Below are 22,176 nucleotides of genomic sequence, written 5' to 3'. Positions count from 1 at the left end.
ACTAGCATGGGATTAGTTTGAAAGGATTTTCAAATTTAAACACAAAAAGCAGCTTGATGAAAATAGCACCTGACAGAAGACGTGACAATTGCTTGCTTGAGTTGCAAGTTTTAAACATAAGACCTGGCCATTAAATCTGGGACTTCTTAGTGTGCTTGACACACAGAGAATATATTAGAAGATGCTGCTACAAACTTAATATGAAGCAAGGCTGATCTTAGTTTTGAATTCCTAGAGATTTATTTTCAACATTAGAAAATGAAATTCTACCATCTAAACTTTTTCAGTCAACAGTTTGTGTATATATTTCACTCCGTTTTGGGGTAGTTTGGGGATTTAAAAAAAATACTTTTTTGTTTATTTGTTTGCCTTTTCTTTGTGGTAGTAGAATAATACTGTTGTTAAAATCTGAAAATCCAGAAATTTGCTATTCAAGTTATTTCATCGATTAAGTATTTTTTGCGCATTTGGTCGACAATAGTTAGAAATAAATCGTATTCTGTTCTATTGCATTAGATTTTGTGCAGCTTGGAAGAAAAATTGTATTCCTGAGAATCAAGGAAGTGTGAAACCTTTTTATCTAAAGTCACATGCTACTTAAAGAGAACAACTGAAAAGAAATATTCAGTTGTTGACAAATTTAGGGAGTGTCAAAATAATTTGGAGACTTTAGCACTGCTCTCCCATAGAAGGGACTGGTTCTTGTGGTGTTGAGGCTTCAGATAAAACATTTGCAAAGCACTGCCTTCTGTTTTTTCCATCAGTGTTGCAGAGGATTTACACATAGAGCTCATATAAGCGTTAACGAGTTATTGCTTAAACACCTTGTCCAGTGATGGGAGAGGAAACCCTGAGAGAGTGTGTGTGCATGTGTGTCAGCAGCGCGGTTTATTTCCACACCAAAGGAACACAGGGCTTGTTGTGCTAAATACAGTCTGGTATCATCCCTTTAACAACAGACACTAACTGATGTTTCAACAAAAGATAAAACAATCTTTCCAAAGCTCTTGAACTCTAATGCTTTTGCATATCTCTCTAATGCAGACATAGGGGAAAAAAATCCATCCTGCATTTTTTGTTTTATAACCTGAAGTTGATGTTTTGATTTCTTCTGAATCATCATTTTATGTATCATTTCCAGAAACCAGGAATTATGTAGAAAATTGCTTGTTTGTGACTTAAATATTTTGATTCTTTAGTGGGAAGCACACGGAAAATCAAATTGTGCCTGAACATCATAGTAAATGTGAACTAGTCCAGCATAACTGAAAACTGGTCTTGCCAGGACTGGGTCATTCCTTTTTGCAGTTACAGTTTCATGGAGCTGTCATCTTTAAACCCAGGTTTTAGGCAACAGTCAGTTTTCTGATATTCTGATTTTTCTGAATGGATCAGTACCACAAAGTTAAAACTGCGGTGTTTACAATCCTTTGTGATATTATTGCATGCATGCTTTCTTGCGGCACCACACCACAGTGAAGTATTGTTACCTGTTGGCAGAGATAGGTACAGTTATTTGGTTCAGAATAGCTAAAATTTGTAAGACCCGAATAATTTATTATACAGTAAACTTCCTGTCCTATTAGAACTGATAATAAGAAAAAACTCAGTTTTGTTTGTTTGGGGTCTTTTGTTGTTTGTTGTGTTTTGTGGGTTTTTTTAATATTTTTTTTTTTCTTTTCATGGGAATGTATATGTGTTATTATATGATTCTGCCAGAGTTTTCCTCCCCGCTTGAAAATTGACCTAAAAGTGAGGATCAGTCCTAAGAACACTCTGGCTGAGGAAGACTGGAGGTCCATACCTTCCCGTGCCAGCCCTGCCCGTGACAAGGAGCCAAGAGGAGTGGTTTATGTAGAGCTGATTCCCTGGAGTGCCCTCCACATATGGAGGAGCTCTATGACTCACGGGGTCTCCAAATCGCCTCTTGTCTTTTTATTTACCCCTCGATGGATTTAACTATGTAAACTTCTAGTACTCTTGGTACCTTGTGGTGAGGAGGTCACAGTTTGATTTCACGTGTGAACGAGTAGGTCTTTCTGCTTCTTTTGCTTTCGGGTGAAATTGATGGATTTTGAGTTTTCTTCCCTCCTAAGTTAGACTATTGAGAAGTGATAATCTCAAGGTCTGGAAAATTCTTGCTATTTCCAGTCATTGCTTAAAGCTGGAACAAAACTTTTAAGAGACATTTGTTTCTTTTAAGTGTATCTAATGTAATTTTCAGGAAAGGTGTTTAAGACAATTTCCTTACTCTTTCAATCCATAACTGACAGCAAGAAGCGGTTGTCAGAGTCTTGCTGTGATAGTGGCAATAAAATACCAATTTTGGAATGTGATTTAAATTATGTAGAATAATGTTTGCTTACTGCAAAAAGGCTACATGAATCTTTTAATGTTTCTGATGATTATATTGATCTACTTTTCTAGGTGACTATTGCTTTTTCACTTTATAATATTTCACTGAAAATTTCTGATGGAGAGGAGATAGTGCTTTCTGTTTTCAAGGAATGGTATTTTTGTTTTAACAAGGTGGTTTTTATTTATACAAATTGGGTCTTCTAAGAATTAGAGGGCTATAATAAACCCTTATATTTAGTTAGTTATTTTTAATATTTTCAGGTTGCCTGCTGGTGGCAGGTTCAAAATAACATCTGTGTTATACTGGTTTGCTTGGCTCTACGATGAAAAATTCAAGTCTCTTCTGATAACGCCATTCTTGTATATCATCCATTATGCTCCTGAGTTTTGCAATAGACAAATACATAGCTACTGTCTATATAAATTATTCTTATTCAACAAACAGCTTAATACAAAGTCCTCTTTCATCTCTTTCTTCTAGTTGCTGATATATTTTTAATGAACATGGTGGGTTTTGTTGCTAACAGTGACTAAACAGAAGTTATTTATCAGGGGTAGACCAAGTAACACAATAGCTTGCACTGAATCTGCTTTTCATCCTGAAGGATCCTCCAGAACTTCGTAAAATGTGATAGTTGCTACACAACAGGAAATACTTTGTTCTCTACACAAATAATTGCTATCTTTAGGATAGAATCAGGAGGAAGCACTACTGAAAAGAATTTAGCTAGGGATATGGAGTGTGTGTGTCAATAAAATGAAAATAACCCTTCACAAGGAGCTTGCAGTTCCCTGGCTGGGAATCTCATCAGAATGTGATGGTCTGCTTACAACAGTCTTGACAGATCTGACCACTCTCTAGAAATCCAAAGCCTGGAGACATTTTTATCCTTAGGTGTTCCCCACACGTTCATAGAATCATAGAATCATCTAGGTTGGAAAAGACCTCTAAGATCATTGAGTCCAACCATTAACCTAACACTGCCAAGCCCATCACTGAACCATGTCCCTAAGTGCCACATCTACTTATCTTTTATACCTCTCCAGGGATGGTGACTCCACCACTTCCCTGAGCAGCCTGTTCCAATATCTGACAACCCTTTCCGTGAAGAATTTTTTCCTAATATCCAATCTGAACCTCCCCTGGCGCAACTTGAGGCCATTTCCTCCTTTTCTATCGCTTGCTACTTAGGAGCAGAGACCAACATCCTCCATGCTACAACCTCCTTTCAGGTAGCTGTAGAGAGCGATAAGGTCTCAGCCTCCTTTTCTCCAGGCTGAACAGCCCCAGTTCCCTCAGCTGCTTCTCATCAGACTTGTGCTCCAGACCCCTCACCAGCTTCGTTGACCATATTCCTATCCCACCTCTATTTAGCTTGGAAAATTAGATTATGTGAGTATCTATGCAAATTTTACCAACACTCAGTATATTTCTGGAGACAAAGAAGCTGTTAGTGAAAAATTAAAAAATGAAGACCTGGAGAATTTATAATTTCTCATTGCACAGTTCTCTGTACCCTTCCTATAGGAATTCTTATTGCTATTGTTATCATCATCATCATTACTATTTTCTTTTATTATGATTTCTGTTATTTATTACTCTGTTCATTACTTCAGTTAATACTTCATTCTTCATCACAGAGTAGCTGTTGCTGATTTCTTGGTCAGGTAGGTTAGGAATCACCTGTCATGTCAGAGCAAGAAAAGCCCTCTACTTGTGGAAGAGACTTGAAGTTTACCATTGGTCTGAATTCCACAATATTAAAATGCTCATGAGAGTCACTCATTAAGTAATACTTGGTTTTGAACATGTAATAAGGGTGTTCAACAGATTTCTTAGACATTCCTTTAAAAACAAAGCAATAGTAAAAGCACAAGAACCAAGCCAGATACAGCACCATGACACTGCAGCATAGTGGGGGAGCCAAGTTACCTCAGCAAACATTAACAAAACCTCAGGGAATTTCAAAGTTTGAAAGAACCTGTAGTAGTTGTGTTCCTCATGAGTAAGAAGCCTGTTGTTCATTTTTTGTACTGTGTATGCTCAGAGGTTTTTGGAGCCATTTATGTTAGTGGTTTGAATCAGGTCCACGGTATTTTCTGGTCTGTTATAGGTCTATACTGTTATAAGTTTGAAGTGTCACTGTTTGACATATTTCTCCTTCTAAGTGAAAGTCCCCTTAGACCTGGAGACCACCCATTTGCAACTGGAGCTCCGAGACTTCTTTTTCTGCATGGACAGATGGGAGCTCTTCTTGGCCCATAGTTTGGTATTGACTTCAGGCTACACTTGTTTAGATTGGTAACTTGTTCAAGAAATTTGAGCATCATTGTCCTGAGATGAGACACGCTTCAAAGGGAGAATGTTTTCCCTTCTTTATTACACTGTTCAAAATACTTTATATTATTACAGATTACCTGACTGAAGTTGAATTAATATATGCAAAACTGGACTTGGAGTGTATTCAGACTCTAAATTTTATAGCACTTCTCTGGCCTGAGGGAAAATTATTTTCTTGGAGACGTTTGTAGACAGCTCAAGCTACGTCTTAGGTTTGTAGATCAATCAAATATACTGATGATTACTAGGTTTGAAGTTTCTTTGATGGTTCCTTGTAATAATTCTCACAACAGTTGCAGAGCTTCTTTCTCCAAGGGTATTTTCTGTCTACTTCAGCCAAGCTCACTACAAAGGACATCATGAGCCTTTTGCTGAGGTCAGTCTGACCATCTGCTGGAGGTGAAGCCTTTCACCTGTTTTGAGCTTCATGTGCAGTGAAAAGCATAGGCACGTCAGATGGGTTTTCTCCTTAATTCCAAAGGAACTATTAAAATGTCAGTCTTCTCCCTTGTCAGATATAAAGAAGTAGTGAAAAGTTTAAAATGTTACTGAATTACTGTAGCCTCTCAAATGGGGAGTTCAATCTGTCGAATGCCAGAACGTTATACCTTTTCACAATCAATTCTTTAGAGACATTATTAACTACGGAGTTAGCAGTCGTGTAGGCATTATGTTTGAAAAGAAGTACATTACCAGGCTAAACATTAACCTGTCCATCAAATAAGCTATTACTGGGCAAAGAATCAGCTGTTATGCAAACTGAACACATTCATTTCAGGTTGACAGTGATGAGATGTTCACCAGTCACTTTTTCTTCTCATGTTCACCAGTTGCTTTTTCTTCCAGCCACTTCTTCAGCCGTCTTCAATGATCTCTTCTGAAGTCAGTTTTCCACCCTTTGGAAAGCCATACACAGGGAATTGCTAGTGTAGGGACGATTTTAGCTAGCTCTTTACACATAACGTTTTTGTTTATTTGTTTGGTTTTTGCTTGTTTGGGGTTTTGTGGGGCTTTTGCCTTTGTTTTTATTTTTTAGTGTTTTTTTTGTTAGTTGGTTTTGGTTTTGTCTCTTTATAATTGCACGCAAAGGTAGTGATGGTAACTGAAACGTTGCCAGAAAAGAGGAAAAAATTATTTTCCCCTAATTCTTCACAATCTATAGTAAAAATAAAGTGTGAAAATATTTGATATGTCCATACAAGCAGTTTATGTTATGGAAATACAAGTTTTGCTATATATTATTTCTGTGGTGCATCGTAGTTTTAGAATAATTTACAGTTTGTTGTCAGATTAACGGTTGATTAAAGTAGTGCTTTTCTGCTCATGAGATGTGACTATTTTACTGTTTGTGTGTTTTAGTAAGATAATACATTTCCAGGAATGAAATTCATGTAATGTCATGATCATTCATTATAAAAAATGTTGTGTGTAGTGAGAGTTAGAATCAAACATTTAAAAAGACAAATCTTTCTACGTTGAGCATAAATATCCAGGAGGAAAAACTATTTTTAAAGAGATTCTATCACATTGAAAATTACGTGCAACTAATATGAAATAATCACGCTTACTAATTAGCCATTGCCTCAGATAACTAAATAGTTTTCATGCAGATTTGCAAATCTGTATTTTACTTAGAGCAAATTTTAGCTTAGTGTTTCTAGATACTGAAATAATCTCTGTTTATGACAAGTTAAAATTTTAAGGAGTGATAAATCTATATTTCTACTGTCTTCCAAATAATTTAATATAACCAACATCCTCCCAACTGTATCTCATGTATGTATCCTGAAAAACAGATTTATTCAGTTTAAACCATAGTTATTTTAAAAATTATTGCAATGAAAATACTATTGTTTCTCATACTATTTATAGCTTTTTAGTCTGTTTTGGTGACATAAAGCTTTCTATAGGTTTAAAAGTTTGTTCTGCTTTTCATGCAGCAGTTTGAAAATTGTTATCCAATTTTACACAGCGAAATGATTATTAGAAACTATAATTATGTGTGTATGTTTATCCCTACAAACACAGCCAGTGGTAGTGCATTTATAATATTTACATGCACACTAAAACTGATTTTTACTTGGAAACAGTGTTTTCCTAGTTTGTAAAATCCTCTAAATATCATCTTTTAACTGCCACTCTCATAAATTAATGCAATGAAGTCTGCTGCTGAACAAAGTATAATGCTGAATCTTTACTATGTCTCTTTAATGTATGTGATGACTCTAATTGAAACATCTAAACAACTGTGTAAAACTTATTTCAATTTGGTGGTAATAGAATTAGATAGGGTTTTTTTCACAAATTTTATATGTGTGCCTCCAGATTATTTTGTAAAGGAGAGAATGAATATTCAGAATCATTTAGCTTCAACAACGAGTTCTCATCACCTGTTACAGTTCTTACCTTTGTGGAGGCACAAAAGGGTTCCAAGTTCCCCATAACAGTCAAACGAGTTTCAAATTTCATGACGGCAAGCTTGATCAGGAGAAGCGTTGGGCTCTGTTAATCCCCCTGAACTCATTTTTGGTTCTGCCAAGCAATTTGCTGCAAGGGAAGCTCCTGTCTTCTGGAACAAGTGCTTTCCAGCGGTGCCCAGTGACAGGACCAGAGGCCGTGGGCACAGACCAAAGCACAGGAGGTTCCCACTGAACATCAGGAGACGCTTTTTCACTGTGACTCAGCACAGGTTTTGCCCAGGGAGCTGGTGAAGCAGCGAGATTCAAGAGGCATTTGGTGAAGGTCCTGGGCAGCTGGCTGTGGGTGTCCCTGCTCCAGCAGGAGGTGGTTGGACCAGATGAGAGGTGTCTTCCAACCTCAACCCTTCTGTGATTCTGTGCTACTCTTGCAGTGGGCCGCAGATACAAGTGGTGTATGTTGCGTTTCAGACCTCTGCACAGGCAGATATGTTGTGAGACATAATTAATTTTATTATCTGTGTTGTATCACTCTTATCAGTAGCATCGCAGTTTAACACGACATTTTATCATGTGTGATTATATATTTTTCGAGGCGCACTCTGCCATTATTTAGGCTTTGGGTTTTTTTTTTTCTACTTTTTATTGCTCAGGTAAATATCAGCTGTCTCCAACGGTGAACATGCCCCAAGATGACACTGTCATTATTGAAGATGACAGGCTGTCCGTACTCCCTCCTCATCTCTCTGACCAGTCGTCATCCAGTTCCCATGATGATGTTGGGTTTGGCACCGTTGATGCTGGCGGATGGGCTAAAGCTGCAATTAATGAGTCAACAGACTGGTAAGAGCATGTTTTAGTGGAAGGAAATAAGACATGACTGCAGTTCTGTCTTTTTCTTTTGTTTATTTTTTCGCTACTGCTAATATTAATCTTTTTTTTGTAATCACTTTTAGCTTTCCCTATTTTCAAACTGATAATTGTTCCTATTTCAGGAAGGAAGTCCGTGCAGATAATTTGGTAGAATTTCTACTTCTGGTTGCGGTTTTGTGCTCTGTCAAAGCACATTTGTGGCAACGATACTAATTGTTACTAAGACCAAATCAGTATATAGCTGTGTTAATTTTATGATTTCATATTAATTTAGTTGCCAACTGAGCTAGCTTTTGTTAAAAAAACTTTGCAAAATTTAAACACTTGAGTTTGTGAAAGATGAAAGAATCATTCCAATTGGAAATATAAATTTATAAACCTCACTGTAAATCTTTCTAAGTCTGTAAAACAAATATTTTATTTTTATATTCCAGTATACGTCGAGGAGCCTTTCAAAACTTCTGTAGAATTTCTTCATTTTCCTAATAATGTACAGTTATTTTAAAATCTGCTTAGAGGTCAAAGCAGGCATTTGTTTTGCCCCAGTGTTAATGCTTGGGCAACAAGAAATAGTTAAGATTTCTGTATTATTCATTAAGAAATACCTTTCATATCATTGTATGGTTTGTAACTATCATGCAAAGGCAATGTACAGTAATAGTTCAATATTTAAAAATATGGAAAGTGGAAGTACCACATTTAAAATGGTGGAAACTAACTTTCTATGTTTTATCTGCAGCAAAAATAATTTATGTGAATCTTAGTTGAATCTCTAATTACTTTTTTACATTCTAATATGAGAGGCTAAATGAGAAATGCATTGAGCTCCATTATTGACTTCCTTAGGTTCCTGGCAAAGAAATACTGTTTATTGCTTAGTACAATTAATACACATCTAAGATTTAATTTGCAAGTCCTGTAATTATCTACATTAACAGCAAAATAAAAGCCCACCCTGTCCACTGCCACTTCTTGAAGCCAGATAATTACCACAAATGGTGCGAAGTATATGAATTTTCTTATTTTTCTTGTCTCTTGAGCCTGTTATGAATGTGTCAGCAATATCTTAATAAACCAGCAATAGCACCTGCCAGCTGATATGCACCTGTCAGCTTCTTCTTTGCTTTATATTAGTTTATTTCGTTTTATGTCCAGGAATTGAGTTCTGTATTTTAAGCACTGTTTTAATGATTGTATAAAAAGCTGATTTTTTTTCATCCTCATTTGCTTTTTACTTTTTTTAATGTTGCAATTCTTCTCTTGGACAAGTCACACCTGTAATTTGGGCCCTTGAAAAGTCCATCTGTCTTTTGTAAAAGCTTTTAGAGCTGAGAATCTGAGAGTTTTAAATAGAATAGTACTCAAGGCTGCACATAATAGCTTATTATTGAGGGAATTTTTTAGCTGAATATGAGCAAAAAACCTACATCATAAAGTAAGAGCCCATTTGAAACCTGCAGATGCTTTTACATCTACTTCTGCAGCATATTTTACTATTCATATGCTTTGAAAATGAAAGTAACAGTAAAGAAAATAGGGATTAGATATTGTGAAACTGATCACGCTCAAAACCTTTGAACATGTGTCTTTATGAGAAATTGTAAAGGTCTTTGGATACAATTGCACTTAAAAGAGTAGATCAGTGCAGTGCCTCACTATCTAATGCATTCTATTTGTAAAAAAGTAAATAGCAATAGAATTAGATTGTTGCATTAATTTCCTGCTGCTAATGGATGGAGGAAGACTTGTAAAACCAAGGTGCATTGTATGATTTTGCTGGAAGGCACAAAGGGTAAAACTAAGAATATGGATGAAGGGTTATCCAAACAAGAATGGCAGCTGTTCTGAATCACAGAAGAAAACGTAAGCTTTTCCAGCCTCACAATATCTCCCTAATCCTTGATGAAAATGTTATGAAAACAAAGGGGCAATAAGACAGGATTAATAAGTGGAATTTTAATAACATCGAGGGTCAGAAGGCGGTTACATTCTTTTAAGGATCAGCTGTCATTCCAGAAATCTTATTTGTTAAGTATGCTAGAATATAGAAAATTGCATTTGGCATTGCTTAATGACTTACACTAAATTCACCTTCTGTCTTTTATTAATGTAGCTGAAAAATATTAAAATGAGGTATTTTTAGGGGCATTAGGTCCTCTGTGCTCATTGGCTTTTCAAGTTATGGATCCTCACAGGGGCTTTTGAATACTTTTAGGCAATGTACACGCATTCAAACTCCTGAGATCTGTGCCTTAATTACTAAAACACCCTCCTGTATCATTAATAATAGAAATAATCAGGACATGAAAATTGATGCCTCTGCGTAGGGCTCAGATGTTTGTACTGTAAAAAGGTATCAGATGTCATGATGTCAGAGAGCAAGTAATTTTTGGTGCTAAGCAGCGCCTGTAGTTTGCAGGATACTATGCAAACACAGAGTAATAATCTCTCTAATAAGTGTGCACGGAAGGTCGGTGTGATAAGGGCAGGCAAGGGAAGGAAAGCCCCTAAAGGCGGTGTCAGCAGAAACGCTGGGATCCCATCTCCAGAATTCCCGGTTACTGGTGCTGTGTCCAGACCCCTCTTTGCTCTCCAGAACCTGTGGGGCCCTTTGAAAGTTTTATTTAACTTTGGAGTTTTACTCTGTTCTTAGGACTTCAAGATGAATATATATGTGCATGCTGTATTTACATGAAAATGATACTAAGATTTATTAGAAGCTTTATAGATATGGATCAAAGCAAGCTCAGATGAAAAAAAGGAGCATACAGCCAAAACAAATAGTTTCAGAAATTCATGCTTTTTGAAGAAAGTGTCACAGGATACATTTTGTTCGGCGAGATGAAGCTGGTCATCTTTAACTAATGTGAGCTTTGTTAACAGATGTTGCTAGAGAAAATTCTCACTATGTAAAACCGCATTTTTCTGGCCTTTGGAGACAGGGCTGACTAGCAGTGAGCCAGAAACTCCTGTGTGGCCTTGGAAAGTCATTTATGATCTGCTTATGAAAGGTGTTGAAACCCCGTAAGTTGAGCTGAGTCACTTGGAGGATGTTTTCAGACTTAGGTGGTTCTTACCTGTATGTTGCGCTGCTGTAAATGCTTGAAGTGTATATTGGCCTTGTCTTTTTTATCATTCTATCATGTGGAGATAATTTTTTCCCTATTTTGTGGGAGGGAGTTTGAGAGCTAAATAGTTATTTTTGAGTTCGGGCTCTGATTCATCAGAGCTTTTAAGCATATGATTCAAAATGTTGCTAAATTGTGCAGACATCTCTGAAATAGTTGCAGTAATTAAATGTAAAACATTATAAGCCTGAGCCAGAAACATTAAAGTCAAAAAGCACTTGACGGTGACTTTTTTCATATAAGCTCTGCTCCTGCTCTCACTTTAGTATTATATGCTTGTCATATGCACGTATCTGATTATTTGTAAATCTGCCACTACTAGACTGAATTTCTTCAAGGCTGCCTGGTAATATGGAGAGTGATTTTCATCCTTTTTAGTAACTGATGCCTTTGGAGACTTTTCCTCACCTCCCTATACCATTGTGCCTAATTCCCAGGTGTTTCTTGATCAAAGATGCTTCTATAAATTATAGCACATGACACATAAGCATGTGCACAGTATGTAATTTAAAAGCATAAGTAGGTTTCTGCAAAAATCTGCTATTTGCCTGTTTCTCACTAGGTATGAGACGTGTATTATACCTACCCCTTAAAATAGAAAATAATGGTTTTGAAACTTATTACTGAACAGTATCATGTATGTATAAATTTTTTGAATGGCATTTAGTCTACTTAGAAATCTCAGTGACAAAATATTTAGCTTTTTTATCTTGAAGTACAACAACAATCAGAGAGGGGATTTTGAAGGATCTTTTTCCTATTGGCTAGAGAACAATGGTGCAAAATACTAATTTTTTCAGTATTTTCTGCTTTTGAGTTCTTTCTGTGCCAGCTGAAGTAGAAATCTAAATTCTTTGTGCTTGCCTTCAGGCTCTTTTTGGTACCCTGCGCTTTTTCAGGCATGGGAAGACCTTTGTGTGAATTTTCTTTCATATAGTTTTTTAGCAGTAAGCGATCTTGGCATTTCTTTGGGTTTTTTTAATTGTTTTTAACGAGCATTGTGGCCATTGTGACACATTGCAAGCCCAGGGTTTAGCTTGCACACCAAATTTTGCCTGCATTCCTGCAGGCATGATTCTTCCAACATTTGACCAGCATGAATAAATCTATCTCCAGCTGCTTCTGGTGTAGCACGGTGGAACACCCATCACTGCTTGCTGAAGACCTGACTTTCTCAGCCAAGGTCATGCAGGAAAACTGCAGAAGAGACTGAAACTGAGTCCAGTTACCCCTGGTTTCCATTTAGTGGTGGAACCATTGTGGCAAATATTTGCTCTGTATGTTTATCTGTCATAGCCAGGTTAAAACCAGGAGATGGTGAGAAAAATTTGCAAGTGATATCACACCTGTAGAGAAATTTTCATGCCAAGTCTTTAAATGAAGAAGTTTTTTAAAGGTCAGTGTGCTTCAGACAGGACAGATACTGCTTATGCTTTACTGAAAACATTTTTGTGATGAAGAAAAAATGAGTAATTTGCTATTAACAGTATATATTAGTTTCTCATGAAGAAAACAGACCTGTTTCATTCTTCCTCAAATTATTCCTGTGTTGGGGCCGTACATTCTGATAGTAAATGTATAGTACACCAGAAATGTTTTTCTTATATTGAAACCCAGACATGAAATTCTTGATACTTTTTAACTGGGATTGCTGGATGCACTAAAACAAATCCATGGTGTGTGTCAGTGACTACTTGCAGTGGTTTATTTCAAACTGTGTACTTTGCTGCTGGTAGAAGTACATGCTAAATAAATGCTTTTCTCTGCAGAGTGAAAGGTTGCGTGATCTTGACAAATGTTCGCATGATTTTTTTCCCTTCTTACAGCACTCTTAGTCCAGATGTTGATCCAGTGCTTGCCTTCCAGCGAGAGGGTTTTGGACGCCAGAGCATGTCAGAAAAGCGTACAAAGCAATTTTCAGATGCCAGTCAGTTGGAGTTTGTTAAAACACGAAAATCCAAAAGCATGGATCTAGGTAGTGAGTGACGTTTTTTCAATTATTTTATTTGAACCTGATTTTCATATTGTAAGTATATAGATTTTGTAATTCCGAACACATCGTTTATGTGCAGTACTGCTGCACATAATGTCTACTGGTGGGGAGTAAAGTATTCTTGATGTGAATGGCCAAGTGACCTGTGTATTGTTCGTACCACTTGTAAATGTCCATACATATAAATATTGTAGCCATCTGGATATGTGGTTATACATAAATATAAAAGGTTTTTATTAAAATGGAGGTGAAAAGTGCATTAACCCATCCACATAGAATAGATGCGTAAAACTGTGCTGTGCTGTGGTTCTGGGTAGGCAGGATTATTCTCAGTTCATTATTATAATGCAATTAGTCTTAAAGATCCTTCGTGGTCTCTCAATTTGTAGATGGATTTTGATTAAGGTATTAAAGATGCAAGTATTTTTTTGAAGAGTTCATTCAGAATTACAAAAACGGGGCTAGTTTGACATCTGGTTGAGACCCAAGTTTTAATATTTATATCAGAAGCCCTGTAAAACAGCAGCGCCTAAGACAAGCAATCGACTATAATCATTTTCACTGATAACACAACTGAGAATAAGTAATCGCTAACAGGCCATCTATTTTTCTTTTGCCATTGAATTTAGATTCTGAAGTGCAGAATCTAGTAACCTTAAACAGTGAGTTTTGATTGTTTAAACACACAAAATTCCCTACTCATAATAATAAAAGATAATACAACTTGCTCCTTTATGATAATTGTGAATATCTCAGCTACAATCCCTAATGCACCAACTTCCTCAGGGGACAGTAAGGTTGGTGATATTGACTTGTCTTGACTAGTTGTGATGTGCTAACGTGTAAATAACATATTGTACCTGCCTGTGATGTGAACATGACTGACATTGCATGAAGGTTACTAGTTTGCTGCCATTTCTTCCCAGAATGTTTGCTTACTGTTGCAGTTTATTTGCATGAAGTATGACATTGCTACGGTCCTCTAACTTGAAAAAAATACATGCAAAACAGAAGGAATGTTGGATGCATGTGGGGCATGGGCACTAACTGGGCTAACCATTATACATTTACCTTTTAACAGTAGCTGACGAGACTAAGCTCAGTACAATGGATGACCAGAAAACAGGTAAGAATTGACAGTAAGGCTGTTGCTATAGAAACCTTGGTCAAAGCAGCTTACCACAATTACAGAACTGCCAGTCAAATTGCATGAAAACATGAATATTCCAGTACTTGCATGGCTGCTTTCTATTGTTGTGAATAATCAAGTTGTACAGAAAAAGAAAAGTCTCTATGGCGATAAGTGTCTAGGGTAGTATATTCAAGCAGGTCATACACGTAACTGTAGGTAGATACCTGTTTCTACCTTTTGTACTCACAAATATGCACGGTCATTTGGATTTTTGTCCTTTCAAAAACATCTTGGAAAATCTCCTTCTGGCTTCAAATTCTCATGTTTAGAGAGCTGATATGGAAGAGTCAAATGTTTGGCTATTACAGTGCTAACACAGTGCTTGGAAATAATTCTTTTAATTAGAAAACTGCTACCTTTGCCTTAAGAGGTCATCAGATACATGTTGTGAGCTGAGTTGAAGATTACTAGCTCAAGTTGATTTGCCGTTGGAGCTGAAACTCGAGCATCATAACAGAACAAAAGAATATGTAAATACAATCTTTTCCACATACCATTGATTGTGACTTTTCACACAATGATAATGAGATATAGGTTTCAAAGCATATTTTTATTATTAATTAAAATAATGCACAAACTGCAATTATGAACCTTTATGATTTATTAATATCAGTTAGCTTTTGACCTTTTGAATGCTATTTTAATTAGGCTAGATCCAGAGGACACCATAACATTACTCAGTTCTAATTAGGAACAATTCACCATTTTAACCTGGAAATATTATTTATTTTAGCACAATTTGTGGAGTAGGGCATTCCATGCAGAATTAATAATTCACAACTGCATCTCTGTTTAACCACACTTCACAACATCAGTAGCAATACTGAAAGGCTGTTAGTAATCAAGTGATAAATTTAAAAATTTTATTAAACCAGCTAAAACTCCTAGCTCTTAAAATGTTGCAGAACATGGCCACAGACTCGCAGCTTTAGAAATTGGAAATGAGTACACAAAATTAAAATGTATTCATGTTTTGAAGGATTAAAGCCATCAGAGTGTGAATGTACGAATTGTGTTCATTGTTATGGTACAGAAAGTGCTTAGCAGCTGCCTTCACCCCTGAGCACTATTCACAGAAAAAGCATTACAGATCAAACTCAAAATTATTTTAAATTGCTTTTCATTTTCTTATTAGGCTGCTTATTGGAATGGGATGTGATTAGAATGGTGTAAAACCAGTGTGTTTTAGTAAAGTATGATATTTAGATTTAAAAGTGCATAGTGTCTTTGGTGATATTAATAGAGAGTGGTATTAATCAAGTGTAGTTTTTTCTCTGTGTGTTACACCTGGATTAAATTCCAAAAAAGAGACAAATCAGACAACTTGGGTGAAAGAGCATGACTGTAACCATCTGGAGTGAGCAGTTACATATTTTGTGTGCAAAAGCTCCGTGGCTGGAAAAAAGGCAAAACACCTTTTACTCTACTTTTATTTATCTTGTGTGCTTTTAACCTGGTTTTGTATATAAACACTGGTTTTCTCCCATTACTGAAGATGAATGTGGTTGTTAAACAAACCACTTACTGTAGTTTGGCTTAAAAATCATCTGGTTCTAAGAAAAAAAATGCTTCAAATGTGTGGTGAACTATGTTTGAATGAACTCTAGAAACCAGAAAACTTCAGCATATATTTACTTTAGAAAAAAATAAAAACAAACTCTGTTACAGTCAATGTTGGACTTCATAGTATTGGCTGAAAAGGTGAGCGTACAACTCACCAGCCCTAGTTACTGCAATAGATTTTTAATTGTTTTTCTTTCTATAGTTCACTTGAAGTGCCTAATCCTTGCAGTGTTTACAGTTCATCCTAGAGGTTAGAAGTATATTCAGTAGCAATTGAGCATGGCTCATTTATTGAGTTCCAGGCATACTATAGTTCCAGCTGCTTATTTTTCCACATACACATCACAAAATGAAAAAGAAAGAAAAAAGTCAAAGAAAATTTATTTAAATTATTTATTTATTTTTACGCAATGCTTTTAAAATTAACTGTTTTATTAAATAGATGCATTTTTGATGTGGTTGCTTGCTGTATTCTTCCTTTGCCCTCTCCAGCCAAAATTTCACACTTTTATTTTATTGATTGAACTGGAAATAGAAGAATTTATCAAATCTAATGGAGCAGATGTGAGTAAATCAATAGACTCACTGCTAATGTCCTTTAAGAAAGTGCTTAGAAAGTATACTTTGTGCTTTTGCAAAACTGGTTTAATCAAATTGAGGGGAGTTTTTGACATAAGTTCCTGGTAGCATTTAACCTTGAAGTTAATAAAAATAATGTTTCAGAAACAAAAAAGTAGTATTTTCAATCATTTTAAAATGCTGATGAAAAAATGTATCTTGCAGCTTTTAAAAGTAGTAATTAAAGGAAACACTGAGGGAAACATTATATATCCTTTGACACCATGCTTTTTGCCTTTGCAAATTGCCCAAGCAAATGTGTGGCACTGTGTAGATACTTTATATAAGAGAAGTGGAAGCGTAATGAGTTGTTAAACAGCATCAGCACAAGGGAAGAACAAAGGGCTTGGAGCAGGGAGCAGCACGTAGGCTTAATGTGATCTGTGTGTGCTTAATGTCTCTCTGGATGTGTGTGTGCTGTGGAGCTCCATGTTGGGCGCTCAGCGCCGGGTGAGGGCAGCTGCACGCAGGCCCGGCATGAGCAGAGGGTGGTTGCATGGCCTGGAGGGCAGGGCTTGGCCATGGTCCCCAGGGGCTGGTCAGCTGGGGACACGAGTGGTGGTGCATGTGTGGCGGGCAGGGGCTCTGCTTGGCGGGTGTGAGCGGCCTACAGAACCCTGGAGAGATGGCGGGGATTTGGGGGCGCAGGGTGGAGCTGCACGGGCAGCGCAGGGGACAGGGGGTCTGCGGGAGCAGCACTGCTGGGAGACTGGGCCGGACCTGCCTCAAAGGGTATTGCTTAAGAAAATTGTTGGAAAGGCAAATTTTGATAAACTTCAAATTTTAGAAGCGATAAAAGAATCTCTTTCATCCCTCAGTCATATAAAGAAGCTTTAGGTAGATGTGTCTCTTTCTCTTCTTTTTTTTTTATTTTCTACTTTAAATTCTGGTGTCAAAATAGAAGTCGTTCTGAGCAGATAACATTTCTGATGATTACCACCAGTGCTGTAAAGGCTGGAAGAAAATGCTGACATTTTTGTATTTAGAAAACAAGGTTTTGATGTGACTCATAAATTTTAAACAGAATCCATCTTAAAGATAGTTTGCTGTTTCTCATCGGATTATGGGTAAACAACTCACTTTCTGACTAGTGAATTCTAGTAATAAATTCTGAATTCACTCAATTTACAGGGAAGCTTAGCTGTATATTTTGAAAACAGTAGACTTGCTATGAAGTGGCCATAGAAGATAGTGAAGGTATTAAAATATACATAGCTTTATGATCACAATGCTTAAATTGCTTGCAAAAGGACGTTTCCCTTTTTCAAATTCCACAGCCTGTCCACACTTGAGTCCGTGGCCACCCAAGTTCAATAAATATTCCTATCATTTCTGTAATCCATTATTAGTTTTACAGTACTCAAGGAACGTTAAGTCATATCCCATCTAGTTTTTCCTTTGGGAAAGCACAACTTGCATAAACATAGTTCTTACCAAGATCTGTACTAGGTGGCAGGAAATGGAACTTTTAAATGTCCTTCATGAACATTAAATGGGCACATAAATGCCTTCTTTATAATTACTGTTTACAAAAAGAGCCACTCAGTAATTGAGAAAAGATATATGAGTATTTCATTCAGAAGGCTGCAAAGCAGAATCTGGAATAAGGAAGTTTACAGTAAGTTGCCATGTAAGAGGATACCCTTTCCTTTTGTATATGAAATTTAATCTGTCAAACAGCTGGTTTATATACGATTGTCCCGTTTCCTCTTTTTTTTTCCTTCAAAATGTTACATTCATTTTTCCTGTCTCATGGACTGTTTTTAACAAGATACAATCTTGAAAAGCAAAAAAAAAAACAAAATAAAATCTCATTTCTTGTGTACTGCAGGCATTAGCAGAGGAGTAGCAGATTTTGGCATGTGCTAGAAAGTGGGCAGTTTTATAGGGCAGTCTAAATTGGAGTTCTCTTACTTGGTAAAGAGAACGTTAAGTGAAAATACTTGCCTTAGACTTCAGCCCATATTCAGAAGTTTGGCGAACCTGGCCTGCGGTTTGTTTGTGCAGCTGGGAAGCCGCCAACCCCCCTGTCCCAGCTGGCTGCTCTTGTTCACCCCAGCAGCTGCTCTGGGCCCCCAACCATCCTGGTGACCATCAGCACTCCAACAAGGATGGGATGTAAGTGAGGGTGGCTTCTTCTAGGAGATGTGAGTTCATCAAGATAAAATTTCTCAGTTGCTGGGGTGTGTTTGTTTCTGGCCGAGGGTCCAAACAGCAAGACTTTGGACCACTGGGGGAACCAAACTACAAGAGTTATGTAGACCTGTGAAAGAAGATTTTTCTTTTGTTTCTGTTTACAAGTTCATCTTATCAGTAGGGCAACTGAAAAGAAATACTTTGACAGCTGCTGTTTGACTTTATTTGACCTGAGGGATTTCAGCTTAACTTAATTGCTCAGACTGTTAATAGCTGAATGGAAGTGTTTGCTCTTGCTCCATCTCATACCAAGTTTACAAACAACTTGTCATACTGCTATTCTGCATTGCTTCTGTAGGTCTAGTGACCTTCTTCCTCCCCAACCAATAGTGAACAGTGAAAGAAGCTGGTAGTAGTAGGGTAGTAGTAGTCTTCCCCAATGTAAGGTGACTTCATATACCTTTGTTAAGAACAGTGACAGATGCTGTCTCTCTTCTCCTTCCTAATATCAACCAGAATAGGGATCAACTCCAGTACTTTATATTTTTCTGAGATAAATACTTAATTTTATTTCTTTTTCCTTTATTGCATTATTCGCACAAGACCCTGCTTACAAATGCATTGTTCATTGGTCTGGCATTCCTGAGGGTTCAGTTCTTGGCTCTGTCTCTGTGCTGGCACAAGTCATTTTGTGTCTGTGCCTCTGTAAGAGTTGTGATATCAACTGAGGAACAACCCACCACCTGGGACAGCTGTTGTGCCACAGTGCCCTTCTCTGTTCTGCTACCTCTAGGCAAAGAAAAAAGTGGATTTTCCATGTTGTAGGTGAGAGCTCTGGTCTTATAACTTCAGGAAATGTGGCTATGATGATGTCCCACATCATCTTTCTCTCTAGCCGCAAATCCTATGGAAAATCTGGCCAAGACCATACTGCACTTTTGAATAAATACAGTGATTTTTTTTTGTTTGTTTTCTCCTGGAAAGATTTCTGCCAGTTTAAAAATAATATGAGATCTAATTGTGCAATTGTCAGCTGATTTGCACTGTGAGTGCTTGTATCTAAAAACAGAGGCTAGACATTTAGTCCACAAACCTGAGAAGTTCAGATGGGGAAAGGTTTTTGCAGAACACTGACTGGGGCTTTCTTGGCACAACTCCAGCTGTGCTGCAGCTGTAGGAGCTGCCCCTGCCCCAGCTGTAGTGCTGCCCAAACATCAGCCTGGGGACTGCCGGGAATGTGCTGCTTTTCCAGCTGGATAACTGGTATTGCCTGACTAATTGCATCCTTTGCACAGATATTTTTAAACAGCTTCATGAAATCCCAGCAAATCAACTGATGTTTCTCAGAAGCATTTCATTATGAAATTGTTAGCAATTTGATGCAAGTCTTTAAAACTCGATTAAAAGCAAACGACATGCTCCTTGAAGCCAGAAGTCAGGCTACTTTGCAAAGACGGTTACTCTAAACACAATAGGGTTCCTGCCCATAATCCACTCTGTTCATCACTTGCTGGTACAGATGTCATTTTCTGCTCAAAACAAAAATAATTAATAGGGATTTTTAAATTTTGTTAGATATATATCTCTGCTGTCTTTATGAACTATATTTTTAAAGCCCCATGATTACCTTATCATTCAAATTGTTAAAATCATAATGATGTATTTTGGTCTCTCTTCACTGATTTGAAAACCCAGACATTGCTAATGTTGTCGGTTTTGTTGACTGTGACTTGACGTACTCATTCACTTCTGAGACCAACAAATCTGCAGAGAATTCCCTACAGATTATTAAGAGATGATGTGAATAATGTTAAGTGTGTCCCCAAAGACTTTCAGGATGGATATGCATAATCAAGCATGCAGTTCTCAATACTAATTCTAATTACCTTTTTTTTTTTTTTTTCTTCCCTAAATCACTAAGGTTCCCCAACCAGAGATGTGGGGCCTTCATTAGGTCTGAAGAAATCCAGCTCATTAGAAAGTCTGCAGACAGCCGTTGCTGAGGTGACTCTCAATGGTGACATTCCCTTCCACCGCCCGCGCCCGCGAATTATCCGAGGACGAGGCTGCAATGAAAGCTTCAGAGCTGCCATAGACAAATCATATGATAAACCTGTAGCAGATGATGATGACGAGGGCATGGAAACCTGTAAGTAAACTATTGCTGTACGTGAAGAATGCTAACAATGTTGGTTAATTCCTTTAGAAAGTGATTAAAAGTAGTAGAAGATAATTTTAGGATTTTTAAAGAATAGAACTAACTTCTCTTCGTCAGTTTTTTTTCAGGCTTTTTTCCTTCATATGTATTAACAGATTGCAACACTCTGCAGCTTCCTTCCTTTCTAAAATAAGGAAATAAGATTATTGGGAATGTGTTTACTTGAATTACTATGAAAATTTTCTCTAAGACAGCTAATTAATTTACTAATGTAAATTAGAAAAAAAGAATTATGCAGAAAGATAAAAAAACCACTGAATTCTTGTTACAAAAATATGTGCATATAATTTTGAAAGAGCACATTTGTAGTGTCTGGGGGAAAAAAAGAAATTACTGTCCTTTAATTAGAGTAAGGCTGGCAGATCTAATAAAATATAAAGTTAATGATCAGCTATTACCCACCCTAATGGGCATTCATTTACATTTTCAGTTTTTTAACCCGAAGTATGACCCAACATGTGGAGGATGTCATTAACATAAAAGAATCACTTCAAAGCTAACCTTATCATTATTGAACTATGTAAGAATGGGCTGGTAAAATGACAACTTGTATTGAATGAAAATAGTGTGAATGGTAAATTACCTCAATCAGAGGTTCTACTAAAATCATTGAATTTTTAACCTTCATGTTGTACTACTTTCAACTTGTCACATACCAGCAGAATTTTTTTATTCAACCTGCAGCTAGTTAGAAGTTTATGAATGAAGATGATGGTAGGAAGGCTGAAGTAGTAAAAAATGAATGCTAACAGAAAATGCTTAGAAAGAGATTGTTCACTCTCTGCTCTTTTTAAATTTTTTTCGTTTCAGAAAGTCTGTTTCATAAGTGTCACTCCCTACCATTCTTTTATAAGTTACTTGTGTAATCACTCTCTTATTTTTTTAAAACTCTTTGCCTTTTTTTTTAAATCTGCCTGTTTCTAAAGGTGTTCTGAGACTGAAAGGGAGGTCATTTTGCCAGTCACTTTTCTGAAAAGTAGTTATGGATGGAATTAATTCTGCTTTACTTTTCCAGCACCTGGCAATTTCACACAGCAGTGAGGCTAAATGCTGGCCGGGTGCTGCTGGCTGTCACTCTGTTTCTGGCCAGGAGAAGAATAGGCTTGAGAAAATGTGTATGATCCTGGTCATTCCCCCAGACTACATGCTGATGGTCTTTTGGGACATTAGACCATGTTTTTCTAAAAGGCACTGTTTGCTGTAAGCACGCCGATACTAATATCCTGTTTTGAGGCATTAGATTTCCAAGGCTTATCCAGAAGTTTCAGATGATTTAACTTCATTTGCTCAAAACTATAGCAATACTGTTGTCATGAAACGCTTTCTAGGTAAGTATAGG

At 36.9% G+C, this 22,176-nt stretch overlaps 1 protein-coding gene across 14 annotated transcripts in view; it reads left to right on the top strand.

Annotated features, from left to right (window-relative positions):
- The window catches only part of PARD3 (par-3 family cell polarity regulator), a 457,959-nt gene that overhangs the window by 288,267 nt on the left and 147,516 nt on the right, over window positions 1-22,176 (top strand). For 10 of the 14 annotated variants that reach the window (XM_082046280.1, XM_082046292.1, XM_082046291.1 and 7 more), the window contains 4 exons: window positions 7,770-7,959; window positions 12,944-13,095; window positions 14,192-14,236; window positions 20,541-20,768. In XM_082046280.1, the coding sequence (XP_081902406.1) occupies window positions 7,770-7,959; window positions 12,944-13,095; window positions 14,192-14,236; window positions 20,541-20,768 (615 nt within the window). The remainder of the gene's footprint in view (window positions 1-7,769; window positions 7,960-12,943; window positions 13,096-14,191; window positions 14,237-20,540; window positions 20,769-22,176) is intronic. The other 4 variants (XM_082046281.1, XM_082046287.1, XM_082046285.1 and 1 more) reach the window with 3 other exon arrangements.

Source organism: Streptopelia decaocto (assembly GCF_964273445.1).
Source record: "Streptopelia decaocto genome assembly, chromosome: 2".
NCBI classification, from domain to species: domain Eukaryota; kingdom Metazoa; phylum Chordata; class Aves; order Columbiformes; family Columbidae; genus Streptopelia; species Streptopelia decaocto.
This window is presented reverse-complemented; position numbering and strand designations above follow the sequence as displayed.